Source organism: Neomonachus schauinslandi, chromosome 16, assembly GCF_002201575.2.
Source record: "Neomonachus schauinslandi chromosome 16, ASM220157v2, whole genome shotgun sequence".
Taxonomy (NCBI): domain Eukaryota; kingdom Metazoa; phylum Chordata; class Mammalia; order Carnivora; family Phocidae; genus Neomonachus; species Neomonachus schauinslandi.
Genome location: NC_058418.1, coordinates 4583383 through 4608989, shown reverse-complemented (window position 1 = coordinate 4608989; position 25607 = coordinate 4583383). Strand labels below are relative to the sequence as shown.

The window sequence follows — 25607 nt, the reverse complement described above, 5'->3', positions numbered from 1 at the left end:
TATGGTGCACCGTGTGGGCAACTTCACATATATGATGTGATTTCAACCCGATAACACCCTGCGAGCTGGGTAGGCACTAGGGGTGCTATAATAACCATGAAGATGTAGATCCTGGGCCCCACCTATCTGCCTCATCTTCTGTTTCCCTATTGATTAAAAAAAAGTGTTCGGGACACCTGGGTGGCTCAGATGGTTAAGCGTCTGCCTTCGGCTCAGGTCATGATCCTGGAGTCCCTGGATCGAGTCCCGCATCGGGCTCCCTGCTCGGCAGGGAGTCTGCTTTGTCCTCTGACCCTATCCCCTCTCATGTGTTCTCTCTCATTCTCTCTCTCTCAAATAAATAAATAAAATCTTTAAAAAAAAAAAAAGTGCTCGTATACTATAGGAATGAAATACGGAAGAACAGAAAAATACAGGAAGGAAGGGTAGATTAGTAGTTCTGAGAGTTTTTGTTGTGTTTACATTTTTCTAACAGGATAGAGAAATTTTTTTTTTTAAAGATTTTATTTATTTGAGAGCGAGAGAGCGAGCACAAGCAGGGGGAGCGGCAGGCAGAGGGAGAAGGAGACTCCCCACTGGTTTTCAGTGACGGGTTGTCTCAGGTCCATGATGTTTCCTGTCTTTGTGCAATTCCATCTTTTTACAACTTGGAACCCTTTACTTCTCTACCTCTGAGGTGTCCTGCCCAATGGGCTTCTTAATTCATTGACTTGTTTTTCTTGTTCTCCTGAAGGCTGGCTCTCTGAATATTTCTCCTCTATATCACAGAATCTCCTGTCAGTTCTCACTTCTTTCTCCTCAGGCTTTTTACATGCCCTGAAGAAATTTCACCATGAAATAATGACCTAGAGCTTTTGAGAAGGTTTGTGTTGGGGGTGGATGAGCTTTGATGCCCAAGATTCCTTTTGGAGTTGGCAGTTTCTGGATATCAAAGAGGAGGACAGCCTGTCGTGCTTAGTGGATGGACATTGGATACTCGGGCTGCTCTGTGTAGACCGGGATTAAAGAAACTGCGCATGTAATCCAGATGGGGTCAATGACCTCAATAAAGTGCAAAGTCCTGAAAAATGCAGAGTACTTATTTCTGCCAGAATTTAAGAAACTCATTAGAGGATGAACGAGAGCATTACTGAATACTGAATACCAAATACAGGTGTTATAGGGAATAGAATAAATCATTCCATAACCTGCAATCAATTCTTATCAACACTGCCTTTAAAATCATGACAAACTTGATTTATTAAAGAATTAAATTTTTAAAAATAGAATCAACCTAGATATCTAAAAATTGGAGGTCTGTCAAATAATATATACTACACGCATTGAACTGAAGGCCAGTTGTACATCAAATAATTGTTCTGGAGCATTCGTTATAAATGAGAGAAAAATGCTTACAATTCAACTAGGAAACAACCTAGAACTTTGGCTTTGTGATAAGATGGACAGTTTCAAGTGTGGTTCTAACAGTTGTTACCAATGCAACATTTCTTCTTGGGCAAGTATTTCAAACACTTCTGAATGAGAAATAAGTTATATTCTTTACTATTATATATGCATTATGACTCCCTCCCTACAGAGACATACACTCAGATTTTCTAGCTGTCTAATTTTAAGTCTTTTGTAAATATAGAGATTTAGTTAAAAATACGCATGCTATTTTATGTGCATATTGTGTCATATAATGTGATGCAGTTTTCTCAACATTTGTGTGATCTATTTTAGAGATTTTCCTTAAAAAGATTTATTTGAGAGAGAGACAGAATGCAACAGACAGACCATGAGCGCGGGGAGGGGCAGAGGGAGAGGGAGAGTGACAAGCAGGCTCCCCATAAGCAGAGAGCCTGACGCAGGTCTCGATCTGAGGACCCTGGGATCATGACTTGAGTCAAAGGCAGACGCTTAACCAACTGAGCCACCCCGGCGCCCCTAGAGATGTTTTATTAGTAAAAATGGAATTAGGACATACCTTAAAATATCCATGTAAGTATTTTCTTATTGATCACCTACGTCATTATTAATTTCCTCCATATAAAGAATGTTGTGATTTCTGTTTCAGACAAATTTGTATATATTGCATTGAGTTGTAGAATGTGAACTGTAATTACTGCTTCAAAGGTGAATGAATTCAAAATTTTTGTAGATACTGGACAGGAGCTATTCCCCAAAGTTGCACTTATATCCTATTTTATACATAGCGTATGCTTTTCCTCCTGGCCTCACCAACACTCTTTATTACCACTCATTTTAATTTCATCTATCATGAGGCTAAAAGTGATGTCTCTGTATTTATTTGTATTCTACTTACTAGCTGTGAAATGTGAGCAATTTTCATTATTGAATATTCAAGTTATTCTATCAATTAATTTTTCCTATACTTAGAAAAATAAGCTTTAAATTGCAGAGGTATTTTTTGTCTTTTAATCCTGTTTAATAATTAAAATATTTTCTCCACTAATTTTTATTTACTTATAATATCTAAGAAAATGTATATGCTCTTTATTATATTGTTATATACCTACCATAATTCTGATTTTGGGGGCGCCTGGGTGGCTCAGTCGTTAAGCGTCTGCCTTCGCTCAGGTCATGATCCCAGGGTTCTGGGGTCATGATCCCAGGGTTCTGGGATCAAGCCCCGCATCGGGCTCCCTGCTCAGCGGGAAGCCTGCTTCTCCCTTTCCCACTCCCCCTGCTTCTGTTCCCTCTCTCGCTCTGTCTCTCTCTGTCAAATAAATAAATAAAATCTTTAAAAAAAAAAATTCTGATTTTGTCTTTGGTTGAAGGCATGCACTAGTGCTTGCTTGAAAATGCTATATATTCTCATACATTTAGTCAAAATATTCTAAGATGATGTTTAACTCTTTTTAGAAATTATTTGTATTTTTTTCCATTTCAAATAGTTTATATTAAAGTTATATGCAAATAAATCCATACCACTCACTAGATAGTCTATTCTGGAGAACATAATAATTAACTGTATATTCCAAAGGTGCTTTTTCCTACTGACCTGCGTCTGTTTCCAGCCTGTCTTCAGATTCTCCAGCTTCAACATCAGCTCTTCCCTAGCCCTCTAGCCTACTGGACTTCCTTGCAGACATCAGACTTGCCATCGTTCACAAGTGAGTTAGCAAATTCATTAAAGAAATCTTTCCCTCTCTCTATATATGTAGAGATATAAAGAGAAATAGAGATCTATTTCTATTTATGATATGCCTGTATCTATTTCTGCATCTCTAGGTCTATAGAAATATATTGAAGATACAAAAAGAGATACATAGATATCCATTCTATTGATTCTGTTTCCTTGGAGAAACCCAGATTTTAGCATCCATACATTTTCTTCATCCAACATCAAAGTGTTGAACATAACTCATACTAATAATTGTATATAATGTGTAATTTGACAAAACTTCCTTCCCATGTGCTTCTTTTAAATTGTTTTTGTATCATCACAAAATTCAAAACACAGGAGAAAGTTAAATCCTAAATTCTCTTTGAACTCTTACACATGTATGTGTGTTTAATAGTTCAACTTATGTAGTCTTGATATAATACTAGGTCTTCTTATACAGGCATTTCTTATTTGGGGTTCTTTTTAAACAGCTTTATTTGCATAGAATTTACATGCTGTATAATTTACCCATTTAAAATGTACAAATGGTAGGTTTTTAACTGATTCACAATAGGTGCAAGCAAACCATAGTCAATTTTACATCGAATCACCTCTTAAAGAGACTTCATACTCTTTAACTATCACCATCCCCATCCTCTTATCCCTGAGGCTAGGAAACCACCAATCTGCTTATTTCACTTTTTATCAGTCTCACTGAGATATAAGTAACATATAACATTATTTTAAGGTGCATTATGATTTATGTATATATTGCAAAACAGAGTTATCACCTCAGAGTTACAAGTTTTCATGTGATAGGAATTTTTAAGAGCTATTCTCTTAGCAACTTTCAAATGTATTGTTAATTAGATCTAGCACACATTGTACATACGTACCACATTATCTACTCATCTGACAATGGACAAGCGATTTCCATTATTTTGGCTATTATGAATAATGTTGCGTGTTTTTCACATATTTGTGAATTTTCTAGTTTTGAACTTGTAACTGACATCTAGTTTCATGCCATAGTGGTTGGAAAAGATGCTTGGTATGATTTCAATTATAAATTTATTAAGACTTGTTTTGTGGCCCAGCATATACTCTATACTGGAGAATGCTCCATGTGCATGTGAGAAGAATGTGTTTTCAGATGTTGTTGGATGCAGTGTTGGACGTCTGTCTGCTTCATATCATTGAAGTCTGAGGTCCCCTTACTGACTTTCTGTCTGGATAATCTACCCATTATTGAAGGCACAGTATTGAAGTCCCCTTCTAATGTATTGATGTCTCTTCCTCTGTTCTTGTCTGTTAATAGTTGCTAAATGTGTTAATAAGTGCTTTTATGTTGGGTGTGTGAATAATTATAAAAGTTATATCCGTTTGTCAAATTGACCCTTTTATTTTTTTAGGCAAAACAGGTTATATATATTTGAAAAAGTATAAAAGATTACTATAGATCAAACAAAATTTGTTAAAAGTGACTGCTATGTATTCAAATTTGAACGAAACAACACAACAATCCAATGCACAAAAAGATTATTATATAGCTCAAGGAGCAGAAAGCAATAAAAAGAAATGTCTTGTCAATACAGACACTACATGAATATACAAACCTACAGCTTTAATGTAACACAAACAAACCATAAGTACATGTGTTAGCTACCTTTCTCCAACATTAAGGGAATGAATGCTTTATATTTAATAAATGCATATATAATGTATACAACTGTTAGTCACATGTAAGCTATGCTAAAAACTTTGAATCAACTAGAATGTAAAGGTTTCTTATGGGAAGATGTACATTTCAGAAAAAACCCAGCTTGAACTAAATCCACTATCACAATTATGACAAAAGTGACCCGTACAAAGCCTATCATTTGCAACTGTATATAAAGAAATACTGCCCAGAAATAATATCAGAAATCTTACTGAAGGGCATTATGGTAACCTGCTTGAAAGTACAAGTAATTTGGGGCAGCTGGGTGGCTCAGTCGTTAAGCGTCTGCCTTTGGCTCAGGTCATGGTCCCAGGGTCCTGGGATGGAGCTCCGCATCGGGCTCCCTGCTCGGCGGGAAGCCTGCTTCTCCCTCTCCCATTCCCCCTGCTTGTGTTCCCTCTCTCACTGTGTCTCTCTCTGTCAAATAAACAAATAAAATCTTTAAAAAGAAAGAAAGTACAAGTAATTTATTTAGGGATTTTAAATAGCAGGGCACCTGGGTGGCTCAGTCAGTTAAGCATCTGCCTTTAGCTCAGGTTATGATCACAGGGTCCTGGGATGGAGCCCTGCGTTGGGCGCCCTGCTCTGCAGGGAGTCTGCCTCTGCCTCTGCCTCTCCCTCTGCCTGCCGCTCCCCCTGCTTGTGCTAACTCTGTCAAATTAAAAAAAAAATCTTTAAATAGCAAACAATGTAAATTAAATAACATGTGAAAAAAATATGCAATGTATAATACCAAGAGGTTGGACAACTGAATGCTGTGGAAAAGATTAGCCTGTACAAGTTAGTTTTGATAAATTATTGGCTACTTGTTACAGCAAATTGCCAAGATTTTCACTGCAACCATATTTTCCCATACACATCAAAATCTGAAAGCAGTAGGTTTTCTCAAATTGTTATTCAGTGTTTTTTTTCTTCCCCAACCCTCAAAACACAGAAAAAGGATTTTAAAAATCAACTACTTGTTCAGGGGATTTGTAAGATATCAATGTTCATGAACCTTAAGCAAGCTACAATTGAAGTATGTGGACAACCACCACCATTTATGGAAAAAAAGTACTGGTTTTGAAAGAGGTTAAGTACTACACGTGTTACATAATCATACTATTCCTGTCCTTCCAAAACCAAAATGGGGGAAATCTTTTTTGACATTCTGCCAAACACCACATAATTAAAAACACTGCACAAAGTGAGCCCTTTATTTTATTTATTTATTTATTTTTAAGATTTTATTTGAGAGAGAGAATGAGAGAGAGAGAGAGAGCACATGAGAGGGGGGAGGGTCAGAGGGAGAAGCAGACTCCCCACCGAGCGGGGAGCCCGATGCGGGACTCGATCCCGGGACTCCAGGATCATGACCTGAGCCGAAGGCAGTCGCCCAACCAAATGAGCCACCCAGGCGCCCCGAGCCCTTTATTTTAAATGACCTTTGCCATGTTTTACTACACTCTCTGGCCCCTGCTTGTGTTCCCTCTCCCGCTGTCAAATAAATAAAATCTTAAAAAAAGAAAGAAAAACTAATTTAAAATAACGCCCAACAAAGAAAAGTTCTGTGCCAGAGGAGTTCACTGGATTATTCCTACATATATATATGTAGGAATATATATATGTCTATTCCTACATATATATATATATATATATATACTACTTCAAATCTCCTCAAACATTTCCAAGGAGTAAAGACAAGGGAAATGGTAACACTCTCTGTGCACCAGCATTAACATGTTATCAAAGCCAAAGGGCAGATGCTATAAGACTACAAATTACTACCTGTGAGGAAGATTCATGCAAAATTGACAATAAAATAAAGCAAACTGAATCAAAAGCACACATTACCATTTTACAACATAATCAAGTGGGAATTCTTCCTGGAATTCAAGGCTGTTTCAACATATAGGAATACTCTCAATTTGAGACAGCACATTAGTATCAAAAATGGCATGATTAGGAGCACCGGGGTGGTTCAGTTGGGTAAGCATCTGACTCTTGATTTCAGCTCAGGTCATGATCTCGGGGTCGTGGGATGGAGCCCACGTTGGGCTCCATGCTCAGCGGAGAGTCTGAGATTCTCTCTCTCTCCCACTGCCCCCTCCACCCCCCGTTTGGGAACTCCTCTTTCTCTCTCTAAAGTAAATAAATAAATGCTTTTATTTTTATTTTATTTTTTGTTGTTGTTGTTGCAAAAGAAGTGATTTTATTAAAGCACAGGGATGGGACCCGCGGCAGAAAGAGCTGTGGCTGCTCAAATAAATGCTTTTAAAATGGCATGATAGGGACGCCTGGGTGGCTCAGTCAGTGAAGCGTCTGCCTTCCAGATCGTGACCTGAGCCAAAGGCAGACGCTTCACTGACTAAGCCAACTAGGTACCCCTCAACTTTTTCTTTCTTAACATTACACCACGGGGAAATAGAAAAAGAAGAAGCTTAGCTGAAAATCAGTAGGAGGGAATACCAAAGAGAAATCAGAAATAAATAAAATATAAACCAGAATAAACAATAGCACTGAAAGCAATGCCCAGTTTTACAAAACAACAAACAAAACTGGCCATGCTTTAATGACACTACCTAAGAAAAAAGGGAGAGAAGACTCAAAAACCAAAATGAGATATGGAAAAGAAAATGATACAACACATAACCACAGAAATTTATACTGTGACAACAGATTACTATAAACAATTATATACTAACAATTTAGATAAATTAGGGAAAAAAAAAGATAATTCCTACAAATGCAGAAGTTACCAAGTTTGAAAATATAAACCTTGAACCTAAGAAATAGCAAATCTTCTTAGACCAGTTATAAAAATAAAAGTTGAATTTGGAATAAAGATCCTCCCAGTATAAAAAAGCCCAAGACTACATGCCTTCATTGGTCAATTTGAACAAATACTCAATAAGAATAATTAATAAAAGTAATAATGAAAAATCTTAGAAATAGCAGAATAGAGGGAACACAATCAAATCATTCTATGAGGGCAGCATTATCCTGGTACCAAAGCAGGATAAAGACAATACAAGAAGAAAAATGTCTCTTTTGTCCGATATAAGTATTGTTACTCTGGCTTTCTTTTGACATCCATTTTCATTCCCTCTCGTTCAATCTGCAGGTTTCTTTAGGTTTAAAGTTAGTCTCTTACAGGGCTGCCTGAGTGGCTCAGTCGGTTCAGCATCTAACTTCGGCTCAGGTCATGATCTTAGGATCCTGGGATTGAGCCCTGTGTCGGGCTCCCCACTCAGCATGGAGTCTGCTTGTCCCTCTCCCTCAGCCCCTCATTCTGCGTATGCTCTAATAAATAAAATAAGTCTTAAAAATAAAATAAAAATGAGGCTTCTGTATGCAGCATATAGATGGGTCTGGTTTTTTTTAATCCATTCAGACACCCTATGTGTCTTGATTGAATGAAAATGTACTATATACTCCCAAGTAATTATTGAGCGATACGTGTTTATTGCCATTTTATTCCTTGTTTTGTCACTGTGTCTGGAGATTCTCTCTGATGCTTTCTTGTCCGTATCTCTTTTGCTGTCCTATCTGCACTCAAGATTCTGCTTTAACATTCCTCATAGGGCTGGTTCACTGATCAAGCTAATTCTAGCCCTCCATGGTGAATTTGATCAGCCACTCTTCTGTGCCACCTTTTCCTTTTCCTTCTTCCTGCCACTATGTCAAACATATTCTTGGAAATAGCTCCCTCTTTGACAAGTAATGCAGGTACAATCTGCTTTTGGTTGCAATGCTGGATTTCTTAGCTTGGACTCCAGTCAATCCATAGCCTTCAAAAATATCAAGTTTTCCCTGTACCTTACTAGTTCCCACTGTTTCACGGTACAGGAGCTCTTCTGTTTTTAACTCAGGCTTCCTCCTAAAGTCTGACTTTGCCTAATATGAGCATGGACATAAAAATCCATTGCACTTTCCAGTATTCCCCAAAGAATCCACTTAAAGAGAGAAGCCTTAATGAGCTATGTGGCCATTATTACATACACTTTAACTGTGAGAGATTAGAGAGAGCCCACTGCAGGGGAAACAATTTAAGAAGTTCTCACGGAAATTACTGTTCTTCATATGTCTTCTGGGCTGCTCAGCCTGTGAGGACTCCAGGATTCACTTATGAATGCTGGGTTCCCGCTGGGCACTCTCACCTCTCTGCCATGTCCTCCCCTTTCTCTAGTGTTGTGTTACAGATTAATTTGCTTTTGTAAGTTTACATCTTACTATGAATACATAGGATTACGTTGATGTGCAGAGTAGGTTAGCTTGCGTTTACAGGCAACTTCTTAAAAAGTAGTTTAAGTGGGGCGCCTGGGTGGCTCAGTTGGTTAAGCGACTGCCTTCAGCTCAGGTCATGATCCCAGAGTCCCGGGATCGAGTCCCACATCGGGCTCCCTGCTCGGTGGGGAGTTTGCTTCTCCCTCTGTCCCTACCCCCTCTTGAGCTCTCTCTCTCACTCTCTCTCAAATAAATAAATAAAATCTTTAAAAAAAAAAAAAAAGTAGTTTAAGTGATACATGCTTAGGTGTATCTGTATCTAGTTTTCTTTCCTTTCTATTGAAGTATACTTGACATTCAATGTTACATTAGTTCAGGTGTACCACATAGTCATTTGACAACTCTCTAGGTTTTGCTATGCTCACCACAAGGGTAGCTACCATCTGTCAACATATGACACTGTTCCCATACCACTGACTTTATTTGCTATGCTGTACCCATTATCCCCATGACATATTAATTCCCTTACTAGAAGGTTGTACTTCCCATTCCCTTTACCCATTTTGCCCATCCTCCCTCCCCATTCCACTCTGGTAGACAGCAGTTTGTTGTTTGTATTTATGGGTCTGTTTTTGCTTTTTTGTTGTTATTGTTCTCTCCCATTTGAGACAACGTGAATAGACCTAGAAAGGTATTGTGCTAAGTGAGATAAGTTGGGCAGAGAAAGACATATACCATATGATTTCACTTTTAGGTAAATCTAAAAAACAAAACAAATGAACAAACAAAAGCACAAAAAGACCCATAAATATCTATTTTGATTTGAATAAGGTCCATGGATAGTCTCAAGAACTCCAAAAATTCCAATATTCCACGCATTCTATAACGTAATAAGTTGGCTTGTAACAATTTTCCAATGCTCGTTGGAGACAGAGGACTCTCAGATCAAAGTCCAAAGGATCTTGTGGCTCCTGACACAGCAAACACCATAAGCTTCTTCACCACACTAATTTCACTTGCCAGCTCCCCACCCCAAATCATACAGGTAGATGCCACACGTGTAGTTTGTATCACATCTTTGAAACCGTGTGCATAGGAAACCCCAATATCTTAAAGGAAAGCCTATCTACCTGAACTTTTGCCATGGAATGAGATATCTCTATTTTCCTGTACAGTAAACAAATCTGTGCTCTATCCAAGAGCAAGATACTATCGCTATATTCCAAAGCTTTTTTATACACAAACATCAATGGAAAGACAAGAAAAAAAACTTTCAGTGCCTCCATCCAAAAAACATGGAGAAACATAAACCTAAAGAACCATCGCCCAACGATATTGACCACTCAGTTTGACCCCCGCTTGGCTCCTGCCTAATTTTCCCATGTGTACACCACCTCGTCAAATACTCCTTAATCTGACACAGGATCTGGGAGAAAATCTATTCAATTTACATCATGCACTGTGAAAAGACTATGATCCACAGGATCCAATACAGAAGAATCGCATGAGCTGTAACATTCACTTCTCAATGTCCCTATAGGTCTTGCATTTGAACACGTAAGGAAATCCCAATACTCAAGAGAATCTACCTTAAATTTCTGTAGTGAGCTAAGGGAGAGGGGTGAAGAAACAACTGTGCAAAAGCATACAATTTACATGTATCTGAAAAGATGAGACGATTTTATATTTCTTACCCAGGAAGAGTAAGCCCTGGGTATAGTGGAATCATGGCTCATTACAGTAAAAAGGCTGAGGATTGGGCGCCTGGGTGGCTCAGTCGGTTAAGCGACTGCCTTCGGCTCAGGTCGTGATCCTGGAGTCCCGGGATCGAGTCCCGCATCGGGCTCCCTGCTCGGCGGGGAGCCTGCTTCTCCCTCTGACCCTCCTCCCTCTCATGCTCTCATTCTCGCTCTCAAATAAATAAAATCTTTAAAAAAAAAAAAAAGGCTGAGGATTGGGAAACACACAGGAATTAGGGCAGAGGTGTTCGGGAACCATCAATGGGAATATTAACAACAGCAATGTAGACATAAAAGATGCAGGAGATGGGGCGCCTGGGTGGCTCAGTTGTTAAGCGTCTGCCTTCAGCTCAGGTCATGATCTCAGGGTCCTGGAATCGAGCCCCGCATCGGGCTCCCTGCTCAGCGGGAAGCCTGCTTCTCCCTCTCCCACTCCCCCTGCTTGTGTTCCTGCTCTCGCTGTCTCTCTCTCTGTCAAATAAATAAAATCTTAAAAAAAAAAAAAAAAGATGCAGGAGATTGAATCAAATGAAACAGAAGTGCCACAATGACAAAAATACTTTGGGTGGCTCTGAACTTAGGTGAAGATCTGGAGGAAATGCTGATCTTATGAATACACTTGACCTACTGCTTATGCCTCTACTGGATGAAAATCAAGGAACCACTGGTGTAGATCATGAGCTCACAACATGATTTCAAGGAACAGTAACAATGCTGGATATAGCAAATGTGTAATTTTCTTCTGATATCCACAACAGTATCCAAAATAGGTTTTCCTTCATGATTTATTTGGCAGTGACATACGGAGGAAAATGAAAAGCTCGTGTACTTGGAAGCTTTTACTTTAGTTCCTTCCAAGCAGCGTACATATGACTAATCTTAATGGTCTAGAAGACACCCAAGTCCCACACTGCACTGCAATGGACACATCCCTGGTCACTCTCTGAAGATACCGAAGAGGTCTACATCCGAGATCATGACAGAAATCTCTTCACCCAAAAGCTGTCACTCTTGGTGGGACTCCTCTAGAGACAATGGCCAATGAGTTGACTATACTCATGTTCGGCAGTACAATCTGTAGAACTTAACCTACGCCCAGTGATGTAAAGAGAGGGAGATAATGGGAAAAACAGCTATCAGTTTGCCAAGATTCCAGCTACAGTCTATGACAAGTACATTATTGCTATTGCCCAGCCCTAGAAGACATTCTGCTATGGGAATATAGGAATAATCATTCACAGAGCAGCTGGATGGCTCAGTTGGTAGTGCATGTGACTCTTGATCTCAAAGTTTTAAGGTTAAGCCCCGTGTTGATTACAGAGATTACTTAAAAACAAAATCTTAAACAACAGAAAACCTCAGTCACTACACAAACCACAGAAGACGTTGTTTAATACATTTCCGAGCAAAACTGTAAGATAATTAATGATGTTATTATAAAACATAAAGGATTGTATTTCTGTGGTCTTGGTATAAGAGAGTATTTCTAAAAGTGGTAAAAAGACGCTACCATGGGGGCGCCTGGGTGGCTCAGATGGTTAAGCGTCTGCCTTCGGCTCAGGTCATGATCCCGGGGTCCTGGGATCAAGTCCCACATCGGGCTCCTGGCTCGGCGGGGAGTCTGCTTCTTCCTCTCCCTCTGCCTCTCCCACTGCTCATGCTCTCTCTCTCTCTCTGTATCTCTGTGTCTCAAATGAATAAATAAAATCTTTAAAAAAAAAAAAAAGACACTACCATGGGATGTCTGGGTGGCTCAGTCGATTAAGTGTCTACCTTCAACTCAGGTCATGATCCTAGGGCCTTGGGATCCAGCCCTGGATCGGGATCCTTGCCCGACAGGGAGCCTGCTTCTCCCTCTGCCTGCCACTCCCCCGGCTTGTTCTCTCTCTCTCTCCCTCTGACAAATAAATATTAAAAAAAAAAAAATTTATCATTTAGAGAAAGAGCATGCGAGAGCATAGCAGGGGAGGGCCAGAGGCGTAGAGAGAGAGAGAATCCCTAGCAGACTCTGCTGAGCATTGAGCCCAACGTGGGGCTCTTCCCAAGACCCCGAGATCATGATCTGAGTTGAAATGAAGAGATGGATGCTTAACTGACTAAGCCACCCAGGCACACCTCTCTATCTTACTTTAATGAAAACAATGATTCCCTGAACACTTACTTCACCATGATTTATATCACTCTTATACTTCAACCACAAATGGCATCTCCATGTGGACCTTCCTCGTACACTGTACACCACAGCCTCCTTAATCTTCTATGTAAAATGGCATGAATGAATTCCCCATCATACAAGAGCCCCTCAGGTCTGAGACAGCAACGATCAAATCACTTTGCATGCATACAAGCAATAAAGACACAGCATGAGATTATTTAAGAGTAAAATAGTATTTGCCATGTAAAAAATCTCAAATATGGTTAAAAGAAAAAAAAGAGACACACTATTATCCCTCCCCAGACATTCATCCTCCCTCGATCCTTTCAGGCATATTAACAAATGCAGTTGAGGGGTGCCTGGCTGGCTCAGTCGTTAGGCATCTGCCTTCGGCTCATGTCATGATCCCGGGGTCCTGGGATCGAGCCCTGCATCGGGCTCCCTGCTCGGCAGGAAGCCTGCTTCTCCCTCTCCCACTCCCCCTGCTTGTGTTCCCTCTCTCGCTGTGTCTCTGTCAAATAAATAAATAAAATCTTTAAAAAAAAAAGAAAAAAAACAAATGCAGTTGACAAATGAATAACATGGGTTCAAATGACCTGGGTCCACTTATATATAGATTTTTTTGTTGTTGTTGATATACTGTGCAGTATTGTAAAAATGTTTTCTGTTTATTATGATTTCCTTAATATTGACTCTTCTTAAGCTTACTTTATTATAACAATACCGTGTAAAATACAGATAACATGCTAAGAATGGGATATTGACTGTTTATGTTTTAGGTAAGGCTTCTGGTCAACAATAGGCTATTTTCATGGAAAAGTAGGTATGATTTTACTTCTGGGGACCCAAAAGTGAAAAGCAGATTTTCAATTGTGGCAGAGTTGACACCCCTAATGTCTGCATTGTCCAAAGCTAAAATGTAATTGATTTAAGTGAATGTTGGATTTTTCTCCATAGAAAATACCCTAATTTAGAATCGTGTCTGGAAAATGAGATTGACTTATTGCTTTCTGCTGTGAATTCTGATTTTATATAAATTTCATTTCATTACATAGTTTGCCAATTGTTCACATCTTTAATGTTTTTATCCTTCATGAAGACTTTTTTCTGAAGTATATATTAAAAACATAAGTTTTTCATCAATCATTATATTTCTGGAATTTCGATCCTGTATGCTTTCTCTGAAGTTGAAGAAGAGTAAGTTCCATGTGAAGACTTTGCCAACATTCTTGACATTTGTACAGTATCTCCACAGGATGTATTATCTCATGTTGAAGAGTTTTGATTATGAAATAAAAGCTTTGCCACATTTTTTACATTTTTAGGGTTTCTGTCATCATGCACTCTGATGTTTAGAAAGTTCTGCTTAAAGGCTTTGCCACATTTTTTTCATTTTTTACATTTGTCAGCCTTCTTACCAGTATGTATAACCTTATGTTGATAAATTTTGAGTGGTAGTCAAAGGCTTTGCCACATTGTTTACATTTGTAAGATTTCTTTTTTCTTTTTTTTCTTTTTATTTATTTATTTATTTTTATTTATTAGAACGTGAGTGGGAGAGAAACAGCATGAGAGGGGAGACGGTCAGAGCGAGAAGCAGGCTCCCCGCTGAGCCAGGAGCCCAATGTGGGACTCGATCCCAGGACCTTGGGATCATGACCCGAGCTGAAGGCAGTCGCTTAACTAACTGAGGCACCCAGGCGCCCCTACATTTGTAAGATTTCTTTCCAATATGAAATCTCTGCTGTTGATCAAGTTTTGAAGACCACTTAAAAGGTTTGCCAGAGTTACATTTGGAAATCTTCTCTCCCGTGAGGATACAATGATGTACAACAAGATTTGAGTTTTCATAAAAGACTTTCCCACATGTATTACTCTTATACTAGTTCTCTGGAAACTGAGTTCCTTGAGGCTTATAGAACTTGACCCTTGATTAATGTTTTTCCAAGATTCATTCTATTGATACATTCCATCTCCATTATAAACACCTCAGTAATTATGGAAGCTAGAAAGGCCTATAGTGAGGACTCCAAGTGCAGAACACATAACATAAAAAAAAACTTGCTCTAAGTTATGTATTATGGATAACTATGGAACAGTGATGTTTCCATAAAGACCCCCCCCCCATGTTTATCAAAATTAGAGACATTGGAAAAGGATAGATTATGTGTTGGTTGAAGAATAATGAACCTTCTGAAAAGGACTTCTCAAATCAATCACATTTAGAATTTTTATCTTCCTTTTTCAATGTCTAACTTTCAGAGATGTTTCTGTGCATGACTAATCCAAACTTATATTTGAAATGGTTTGAATGATTATTTTCAGCATGGACTAGGGGGATTTTCTAGAATTTACAAATGCCCTTTCAGAGAATATGTATGTATAAAAATGGATTTGGGTCCTTGGGTCAAAGACATTGTTCTGCAAATATAACTTGACTTAAGGTGGGGTTTTCTCCCCCACCCCCCCACTGAATGTTTTATATCCTTGATCTCTTCTGGCAGGAGGGATTTCATTATGGGTAATTGTCCCAGTTTGGTTTTATCTGTCATAACATCCTTCCTGCCCTTCCCTCCCCTCATCACATTCATAGTCATTCATAAGTATAAATACTCAGGGCCACAGCTTCCATATCTTCCCATATCACAATCTTCCTTGCCTGTCTTTGCTAACAGGCCTAGGGGATTATGGAAAGACACAATTAAAAGATACAAAAAAAGTTATCCCGCTCACTATGTTCACATGCATATACATTAAAATGCTAATATGCCCCATTAATACCTATCATAGGGCATCAGCAATTGAGGAATTGGAAGCCCTTGGACTTTGCTCTTCCATGGAGACAAAAATGGACAAAATTACCTTTTAGGGTGCTCCAGAAGCCAGATAGGAGAACACAGCACACCCAGCAAGTACAAATGCAGAAGGGCCACATCAAAGAGACAAGGGAAGTTTTTGACACTTGCCCACTGCAGCAGCTCACCCTCCCTGACACTCCATGGCAACACTGTGAGAAAACTCTTACAAATGAGTGACCTGTGTATTCAATGATCAGACTTCTTAGCAGCTGCCTGAGGAACTTGTTTCTGTCGTTAATGACATGGAGAAAAGAGGGAATGAGAGTACCCTTTGGAAGCAATATGATAGCTACTCAGACAAAGGGTGAGTATTTGTTCAAACAATGGACAGATAATAAAGCTGAGGGGAAACAAAGAGAGGAAGGTATCACGGGCTGTAAAGAAGTAACTGCACTTTTGTAACCTGGGAAATTACAAAAACTTAGACATGACAAATGCCCAGAATATGTGTGACACATGCCATAATTACTATTATCTGTGTTCTTTTCTACAAAGCAAGTCCATAAAACTGGGCCCAGAGGCTTTCTTTTTTTTTAATTCTGAAATGTCAATAAAAGATCACAAGCAAACAAAAGAAATAGAAAAATGTGTTCCAATCACAAGAACAAAATAAATCCCACAGACTGACCCTCAATTAATAAAGCACTCTTACTTGCATGACAAAGAATTAATCATCATAAAGACGTGCATGGAGAAAGGAAGAGAAAACAGATACGTAACTAAATGATATCAGAAAACTGGGCATGACCAAAATGTAAACCCAAAGAGACAAAGTATAACAATCAACCAACCAGGAATTGGGAGCTGAAGAATACAATGACTGAATTTAAAAACACACCAATGGGTCACCCACAGACTTGCTCAAGCAGAAGAAAGAGTCAGACAATCTAAAGACCCCTTGTTTTAAACTGTCTACTAAGAAGATGAAAGAAAAATGTGGAAAAGGACACGGTCTGGGGACTCATGGGACACCAATAAGTGGACCGAAATGTACACTAAGGGGACATCATAAGGAGGGGAGAGTGAAAGGGGGCAGAGAGTTGACATGAAGAACTAAAAGCTTATACTTCACACATATGTGGAAAGAAGAGACAAATTCAACAATATCAGTAAATTCATAGTAGGATAAATGTCAAGACATGAACACAGTGACACATTATAATTAACCTATCAAAAATCAGAGGTGAGGGGCACCTGGGTGGCTCAGTCGGTTAAGCGACTTGCCTTCAGCTCAGGTCATGATCCTGGAGTCCCGGGATCGAGTCCCACATCGGGCTCCCTGCTCGGCAGGGAGTCTGCTTCGTCCTCTGACCCTATGCCCTCTCAGGTGTTCTCTCTCATTCTCTCTGTCTCAAATAAATAAATAAAATCTTTAAAATAAATAAATAAATAAAATAAAATAAAATAAAATGGTTTGTTATACCTTTAAGATGTTTTAAGGAATCTCTAAGGTAACCAGAATGAAAATACATACAGAAGACAGAAAAGTTAATGAGAATGGTGTCAAAGCGTATCATGGGTATAACACCACAATTAAGATAAAATATAATACCTAGGGGCGCCTGGGTGGCTCAGTCGTTAAGCGCCTGCCTTCGGCTCAGGTCATGATCTCAGGGTCCTGGGATCGAGCCCCGCGTCGGGCTCCCTGCTCGACAGGAAGCCTGCTTCTCCCTCTCCCACTCCCCCTGCTTGTGTTCCCTCTCTCGCTGTGTCTCTTTCTGTCAAATAAATAAAATCTTTAAAAAAAAAAAAAGATAAAATATAATACCTATACAAGATACAGAGGCGTAAAAAATTTAAAAATTACTTTCGATTCACCAAAAGTGCTTCTCATGCAAAGAGAATATAAATTCAACAATAAATAGATGTTGAAATTAATGCTAGCAACTCACCGAGGCATGATAGAACATTCACAACCACTAACTAAGGAAAGAAATACACAAGATGAGTTACAAACCGTGTATGGGTAATATTTATATAGACACATACATAATGTTATTGGCAAAGGGCATAAATCTGATTCATATTTGAGTCACACATTGTTCAAAAGTGTACTGTGTTGAAAATTGTCATCCTATAACAAAATACATAGGTAAAAACAAAACCACAACTAACTAATGTTGTGGAAAGTCCCATACAAAAGGAAGCACATTATTATGGAATTGCAAAATCAGAATAAGCCAAAATTTAACTGAAACAATTCCTCATAGTAAAATATACGAATTATTTAGAAGGAAACCTTCTAGGGTGCCTGGGTGGCTCAGATGGTTAAGCGTCTGCCTTCGGCTCAGGTCATGATCTCGGGGTCCTGGGGTCGAGTCCCTCATCGGGCTCCTTGCTCCTTGGGAGCCTGCTTCTCCCTCTGCCCCTCTCTCTCTCTCTGTCTCTCATGAATAAATAAATAAAATCTTAAAATAAATAAATAAATAAAATTAAAAAAATAAAAGGAAACCTTCTATAGAACTATAATTGTAAGCTCTGTGTATCCATGAAAACCAGGCATTTTCCATTTTGGCATATGTTCATTGACAGTAAAATTGTAAGGAATATTCATTAAAATCAACCATGAAGAGGTGTAATGAAAAATTTTTGAATAAGAACTTAAGAGACATCGGGCGCCTGGGTGGCTCAGTCATTGAGCGTCTGCCTTCAGCTCAGGTCATGGTCCCAGGGTCCTGGGATCGAGGCCCGCATCGGGCTCCCTGCTCAGCGGGAAGCCTGCTTCTCCCTCTCCCACTCCCCCTGCTTGTGTTCCCTCGCTCACTGTCCCTCTCTCTGTTAAAAAATAAATAAAATCTTTAAAAATAAATAAATAGGGCGCCTGGGTGGCTCAGTTGGTTAAGCGACTGCCTTCGGCTCAGGTCATGATCCTGGAGTCCCGGGATCGAGTCCCACATCAGGCTCCCTGCTCAGCGGAGGGTCTGCTTCTCCCTCTGACCCGCTTCCCTCTCGTGCTCTCTGTCTCTCATTCTCTCTGTCTCAAATAAATAAATAAAATCTTTAAAAAAAAAAAGTAAATAAAATAAAAAAATTAAAAAATAAAAATAAATAAATAGATACTTTATTAAAAAAAAAGAACTTAAGAGACATCAAAAAATGTATTCTGTTATTGATATATTCCTCTTCTTACACAGAATTCCAAGGTATAATCCATTCTTTTTTTTTTTTTTAAGATTTTATTTATTTATTTGACAGAGAGAGACACAGCGAGAGAGGGAACACAAGCAGGGGGAGTGGGAGAGGGAGAAGCAGGCTTCCCGCTGAGCAGGGAGCCCGAAGCGACGCTCGATCCCAGGATCCTGGGATCATGACCTGAGCCGAAGGCAGACGCTTAACGACTGAGCCACCCAGGCGCCCAGTATAATCCATTCTTTAGAACGAAGCAGAGAAGCAAAAAAACTTTCCTTTCTAAATAAACAAATGCCATCAAAGTTGTAAAATATGCTGACAATCATTTTATAAAAATAAATATTGGGGATTAAAACTAGATACATTCTGAGGAAAGTAGTAAAAAAAAAAAAACCTTATAATTTTTCCTGAAGTAAAATTCCATTTATGAACAATATTTTTTCAAGATAGGAATTTTACTATCTATACCACTTCTTATAAAGCACATGCCCATGTTGTATCAGAACTTTTGATCTAGGGCACCCGGGTGGCTCAGTTGGTTAAGCGACTGCCTTCGGCTCAGGTCATGATCCTGGAGTCACAGGATCGAGTCCCGCATCGGGCTCCCTGCTCGGCGGGGAGTCTGCTTCTCCCTCTGACCCTCCTCCCTCTCATGCTCTCTGTCTCTCATTCTCTCTCTCTCAAATAAATAAATAAATAAATAAATAAAGAACTTTTGATCTAATAAATAAGAGATGAGTCTTATAGACAATAAGAAAATGAAAACATATGACAAAGTCACAGGAACCTCATATTATATGAGACAAAATTATAAAATGATGCAATTATTAATAAGCTAAGAATTGAGACTTTATTGTAGGCTGTGGGTTCTAAAATTTCTAAATCCCCTTTAACATTAATTTATGTAGTAAATCTAGGAAACAAATAGAGACATTACATTATTTCACCACCAAGGAATGGAAAACATGGAGGGAAAATTTCTTCTAGTTAATACAAAGAAAATGAATGTTTGAAGTGAAATAAAGGATTTTATTTTCTCATTTTAGGGAAGTGTTTTGTTACCTGATGAAATTACTGAGTCTCAATTTTGTACGTTTAAGATTAAAGCCTCCATAACATTGGAAAGCATAAACCAGAAAACATGTGACATCTGTCTCCAGTGTTCCGGGGGTTTCTGCACCAATCCCCAGTATGCCCACCACAACTCTGGCACACTTTCTCACATGAAGCAAAACAGAACTTAGAAGAGGCTTAGCACAGAGACCCTCAGAAATAGGGAGATTTCCCTAAGGCCCTCAAAGCAATGGAAAATCTCTCAGACTCTGGAGGCTCTCCCACTCCAAGGGGAGTCTCCAGGCCCCCCCTGTGGATGTGATGGACCATCACTGGAGCTGAAGGAGACCCTTAGAGAATATAAAAGCATGATAATGTTGGCTAGCAGATGTCCCTCTGTGAGAGACAGTGACATGAAACTGGGCTCCTCCAACTGATTTTCATTCAAGGAGAGCTACTCGAACCACACCTACCTTCCTCCTTCAGACTTGGACCTCACCTCTGTCATCTGCTTCATTCATTCCCACCTACCTGGATGAAAGGCTACTGTCTTCTTTCTCTTCACGTCCCAAGGGTCCTTCTTTTGCTCCAAAAAGGAGACCAAATCAGGCTTTGACACAATGAGACCTGGTTAATGGAAAAACGGAATGTAACTATTGCTGGAGATTCTTTCAATCCACTATTGTGCTCAGTAGAGAAGAGAGAACATTGCAGAATTCTAAAAGATGATTTCCCATCCCAGACACTGTTGACCAACAGCCCCTTTAGAACATGCAGGAGTTTCAAATATTCACATCCTAACTTGCATTTCCAAGTACTACCGATACAATGGTAAGGACGAAAAATTGGAGTTTAAATGCGGGCAGCACCATTTTATGCCCCTCAATATTTAGAATCGCCACTAATCTACAGAAATGATGTTACCTTAAGGAAGGGGAAGCTAAAGCTGAAATGCAAACATCAGGAAGATTTTTGTCTACATCTACAAACCCTTACTTTTGTTCCTTAGTGCAGTGCTTTGAATTCCAGTTGTGCAAAGAATCATCATCCAAGAGACAGTCTTCAAAGGAAGGAACAAAACCCTGAGTGTGGTCTGGGAAATCTGGAAGGAGTCATCCTCACCCAGGAAGAGGAGGTGTCCGTAGTTCTCTAACATCACATCCCTGTACAATTCCCGCTGAGTGTGGTTCAGGCATCCCCACTCCTCCTGGGAGAATTCTATGGCCACATCCCTGAATGTCAGCAGTCCCTGCAATAAATACCACAGTTACCAAGTGGCCACTGGCAGAGTTCACAATGGTCCCTAAAATGAAAGAGGGTGTTAATGTCACCAGCTAGACTCCCCAACACCTGGCCTTCACTGCCTGATTGTACCCACCAAACTGTGTTACACATTTGACTTAACCTCTTCTTTTCGCCTTATCCTTACTTTAGCCAAAACACCCCACTGGCAGAGTCTCCTGTGGTGAAAGCAGAAACTATCCAATAAAAGGTAATGACTGCTCAGGGGAAGTGCTTGGGCTGGCCCAGTTTGAGGCAGAGGGACCAAGGTGTAACCCATGGAGTGGTCTAGAGTTACCTTTACCTCATTATAATACTAAAATTCTCCACCCACGGAGAATCACAAACCTCATTTACCTAATGTACAAAGGGAATCGGGTTTTCACCCAGTTATTGGTCCCAGAGTTGATTGAAAAGGACACACAGGTCAATATACAGAGAGGACTCTAAACCGATGTTCATAGCAGGTGTCAAACATGACAAGAATGATGGAAACAAAAAGGTTATCCATGCAAAATTGATCTTTTTACATTTCATGCACCCATCCAGACATTTAGGAAGTAGTTATATACACATTAAAAGTGACAGAGTAGAAAATTGTCATGGTGATTAATTCAAGAATCATTTTCAGTGACATGACACTTATAAATCAAGTTGTGGATGATGATGCTTCTTTTATTCACACTATCAACACAAACACATAGAATGATACAGATAAAACAGCTATTATTTATGAGTCTAGTATGATGAGGGATACAAGCAGAAGAATGTTTACCTTTAAATCAGAAGGCTGGGGACACCTGGGTGGCTCAGTCCGTTGGGTGTCTGCCTTTGGTTCAGGTCATGATCCCAGGTTCCTGGAATCGAGTCCCTCATCGGGCTCCTTGCTCAGTGGGGAGCCTGCTTCTCCCCCTGCCTGTGTTCTCTCTCTCTCTCTCTGACAAATAAATAAATAAAATCTTTAAAAAATAAAAAATAAATCAGAAGGCTGACCCATAGGCTGCATAGCTCTGCTAAGAATCAAATATATACTACTTGCTACATTCTTAAAGGTTCTCTCCACTGCCTGTTTATCTCACCAATGTTAATATTGAACTGAAAGATAGCAGAGCAATCTTGCAGAAATAGTTTTACAAGTACAAATTCAAAGCAACATTTCTGATCTAATTACTCTGGGCACCTACCCTCCCCCTTGAACACTAAGCATGTAACCACGAGCTTCATGCAGCCAATGTGCAACTCTTTCTGCCCATGGATCCTGTCCCTGTGCTACTTCAATAAACCTACTATCTGGCACCATACAACATCTCAAGAATTCTTTCTTGACCATCATGCTCAAAGATCCCACAACATAGTATTTCATTGAACGCTTTTGTTTCAATCATCATCTGCGATATATTTCAGGATTTTAAGACACTCAAACATGTTAATTATATGATTCTTGTTTTCTTCTGAAATACAAAGGAGGAAATAGGGCGCCTAGGTGGCACAATGGGTTAAACATCTTCCTCTTGATTTTGGCTCAGGTCATGGTCTCAGGGTCCTGGGATCACTCAGCACAGAGTCTGCTTGAAATTCTTTCCCTCCCCCTCTACCCTGGATCACCCATCCCTCTCTCTCTCACACACGCTATTTCTCTCACTCTCTAAAATAAATAAATAAATTTTTTTTTTTAAATAAAGAGTATGTCTATGACATGAATGTGGAATAAAGTAAAAACTCACAGGATGGAGGTCTGACTGATTTAGATCTTCCACTCCCAGAAGTCAATACTATCAACTACACGAAGGTGAGAGTCTTCATTTCTGCAGTGGAAACTGATGTGAGGTGGGTTGGGAGCAAATAGTCAAGAAAGTATTCTTGAGGGGCGCCTGGGTGGCTCAGATGGTTAAGCGTCTGCCTTTGGCTCAGGTCACGGTCCCAGGGTCCTGGGATCAAGCCCCACATCCGGCTCCCTGCTCCGCAGGAAGCCTGTTCTCCCTCTCCCACTCCCCCTGCTTGTGTTTCCTCTCTCGCTGTGTCTCTCTCTGTCAAAAAAAATAAATAAAATCTTAAAAAAAAAAAAAAAGTATTCTTGAGACATTTTTGGTGAAAAAAAAAATCTGTTTTTATTTAAACCTCAGGGACAGGACCCGTTGGCAGAAAGAGCTGCAGTGTGATTTTGGGAAGGTACTGATTATATGCTTTTCAGTTAGGGGGGATAGAGATAAAAGAAGTTTCTAAAGGGGTTTTCATATGTTGAAGAGGACTCACACAGATCCTGGAGGTCTGGCTATTGTCAAACTAAGGTTCCTTTTGCCTCTAGCAAAGCATTACACTAAGGCACTTGTGAATTCCTTGAGGAAAGTCATACTTTGCATGTCTCAAGTATTTATCTGTGGGCTGCAAGTTGTAAGGACATTTCATTTTTCTCTAAATTTTTTTTTTTTTTTGCTTTGTTCTCCTGATCAGAAACTGCAAGCAAAGAAAAACTCAGAAGAAAGAAGATTCCAGGTGAAATGTGATGGTTTCTGCACATCACTCAGTAAATCCATCAAAGACCCTTATGAATATAAGAAGGAAAATATGAGCATTACAGGGGAGCTATCTGGCTATTAAGCCATTAAAAGAAGTTAACATCAGCTGTAATGAAACAAGTTACCAGTGCTTAACGCACACTGAAGGACCTATTACTATTGGTGTTGAGTAAGGGACAGGTGGGGCTAGGTAGGGATTGATAGGTAGGGGGCTAAGTGACCAGGCTCACCAAAAATCCCAGGAATGAGGAGGCATAAGGAAACCAGAGATAAGGGAACAGAACCAGACCACCTTGTTTGTTTTAAACATCAGAGATGAGATATTCAAAGGAGACGTAATCCTGGTGCTATCCTTGGTGACATCAAGAAGATTTAAGTCCCCTGGTCAGTTTTCGATAAAAGACCAACCATAAAAGTGCTCTGTGGCAACCCATTCGGGACCCCCTCACTCTAGAAAGCTTTCTTTCTGTTCTCACCCTCACTTGCTAAACTACCACTTTACCCTCTTGTGTCTGAGATTCATTCTTCCGTTCCGCCAGACAAGAACCCTGCAACAGTGTGTTCTTTGTAGAGGCCACTTTTAGGCAAACAGGCTTGAGCGCTGGAATGGGGAAAGGGCCAGTGACTATCCGCCTGAACACGGACAGGCCCATCAGGCCATCCACCCCGAAATATCCATAGGCCCTAACTAACCAATGGGCTACTTACAACCGGGTTCAGTTCCCAAAAAAGGGAAGATTCCATCTGTCCCCATACCTCCTCATCTTCCCCCTTTAAAAATAGGCCCCACCCACTAACTTCTTGCAGACAGCCTCTCTTCTAGTGTCCTGTCCCCGCTCCCTTGCTGTGTATTCAATGAACTTCTAGCTTCTTTGTTCTGCCTCAGGCATATTCTCTTACTTCTGCAACCGGCCCACACCTGATCATCACCCTACATTTGAGGGCCCCCATCCTATCAAGAGATACCACATTCTTGTAGCCCCTAAACAGTAAATCAGAATGTCAATTAACTTAGGAGAATACAGTTGATTTATGCAAACTTCAATCACCTATACTTTCCCTGTCCTGTGATATCTAGGATATTTTAGATACAGTACCTTTCCCACAGTCTAAAGGGTATGACCCCGGCCCTTTTTTTTCGGAGAATATTCCAAGTTATTCTGGGTTTCATATCCACTGTTTATTTGTGCATTTTCTTCCTCCTAGTCTACATAGAGCTGATAAAGCTTCCAGATGGGACCTAAATAAGACCATCCTCCTTCACTGATATCGCAGGACCAGACCCTTTTCAGCAATAGGAATCTTTAACTCCACACCTTCCCCGTGGATCTGTCACCAAGGGAGTATTTTCAATACTGGTGGGCAGGTCTTTCATTCATTGTGACAACTGTTGATGGCCTACTGGAAGCCAGGTTGGAGAGAAGGGATAGAAGGCTCTGGCTTATAGGCGAGAAGTGTTCTAAAGACCTAATCTTGAGTATCATTTCTGAAAAGGCTTAAAAAATTAGGTGTAAACATAAAGCAGAAACATCAGAACTAGAAAAATCCGTATTTGCAATTTCTAAATGTGAGGAATTTCAGGAGAAAAAGATAACAGGGCCTCTGAACTGAGGCACAAGGCTTACCTGAGAACTGGCCATTTCTTCTTTCACTTCCTCCTTTGGAGTTCTTCCTCAGAAGAGAGTCCAGGAGAAATCACAGCTGCATCAGGAGAAAATGCTTTTAAAGCCACCAACCGAGCCTCTTCACCTGTAAACTGCTCGCCTGCAGGTAGGATTTGGAAATGCAGAAAAGGCCCAATTTCCTAGCCTTTTGTGTCAGGAGCTATTCAGAAACAATGA

The 25607-nt window shown here is 39.8% G+C and overlaps 1 protein-coding gene and 1 pseudogene across 1 annotated transcript; one reads left to right on the top strand and one right to left on the bottom strand.

The window, feature by feature from the left end:
* The window catches only part of LOC123323244, a 190387-nt pseudogene that overhangs the window by 141282 nt on the left and 23498 nt on the right, over positions 1 to 25607 (top strand).
* Positions 20487 to 25406, bottom strand: LOC110573641 (putative protein ZNF720). Its single transcript, XM_021682266.1, has 3 exons — positions 25392 to 25406; positions 21092 to 21218; positions 20487 to 20596 (listed from the first exon to the last, which is right to left on the bottom strand). The coding sequence occupies exons 1-3, from the start codon at positions 25404 to 25406 to the stop codon at positions 20487 to 20489; spliced, it is 252 nt and encodes an 83-aa protein (XP_021537941.1).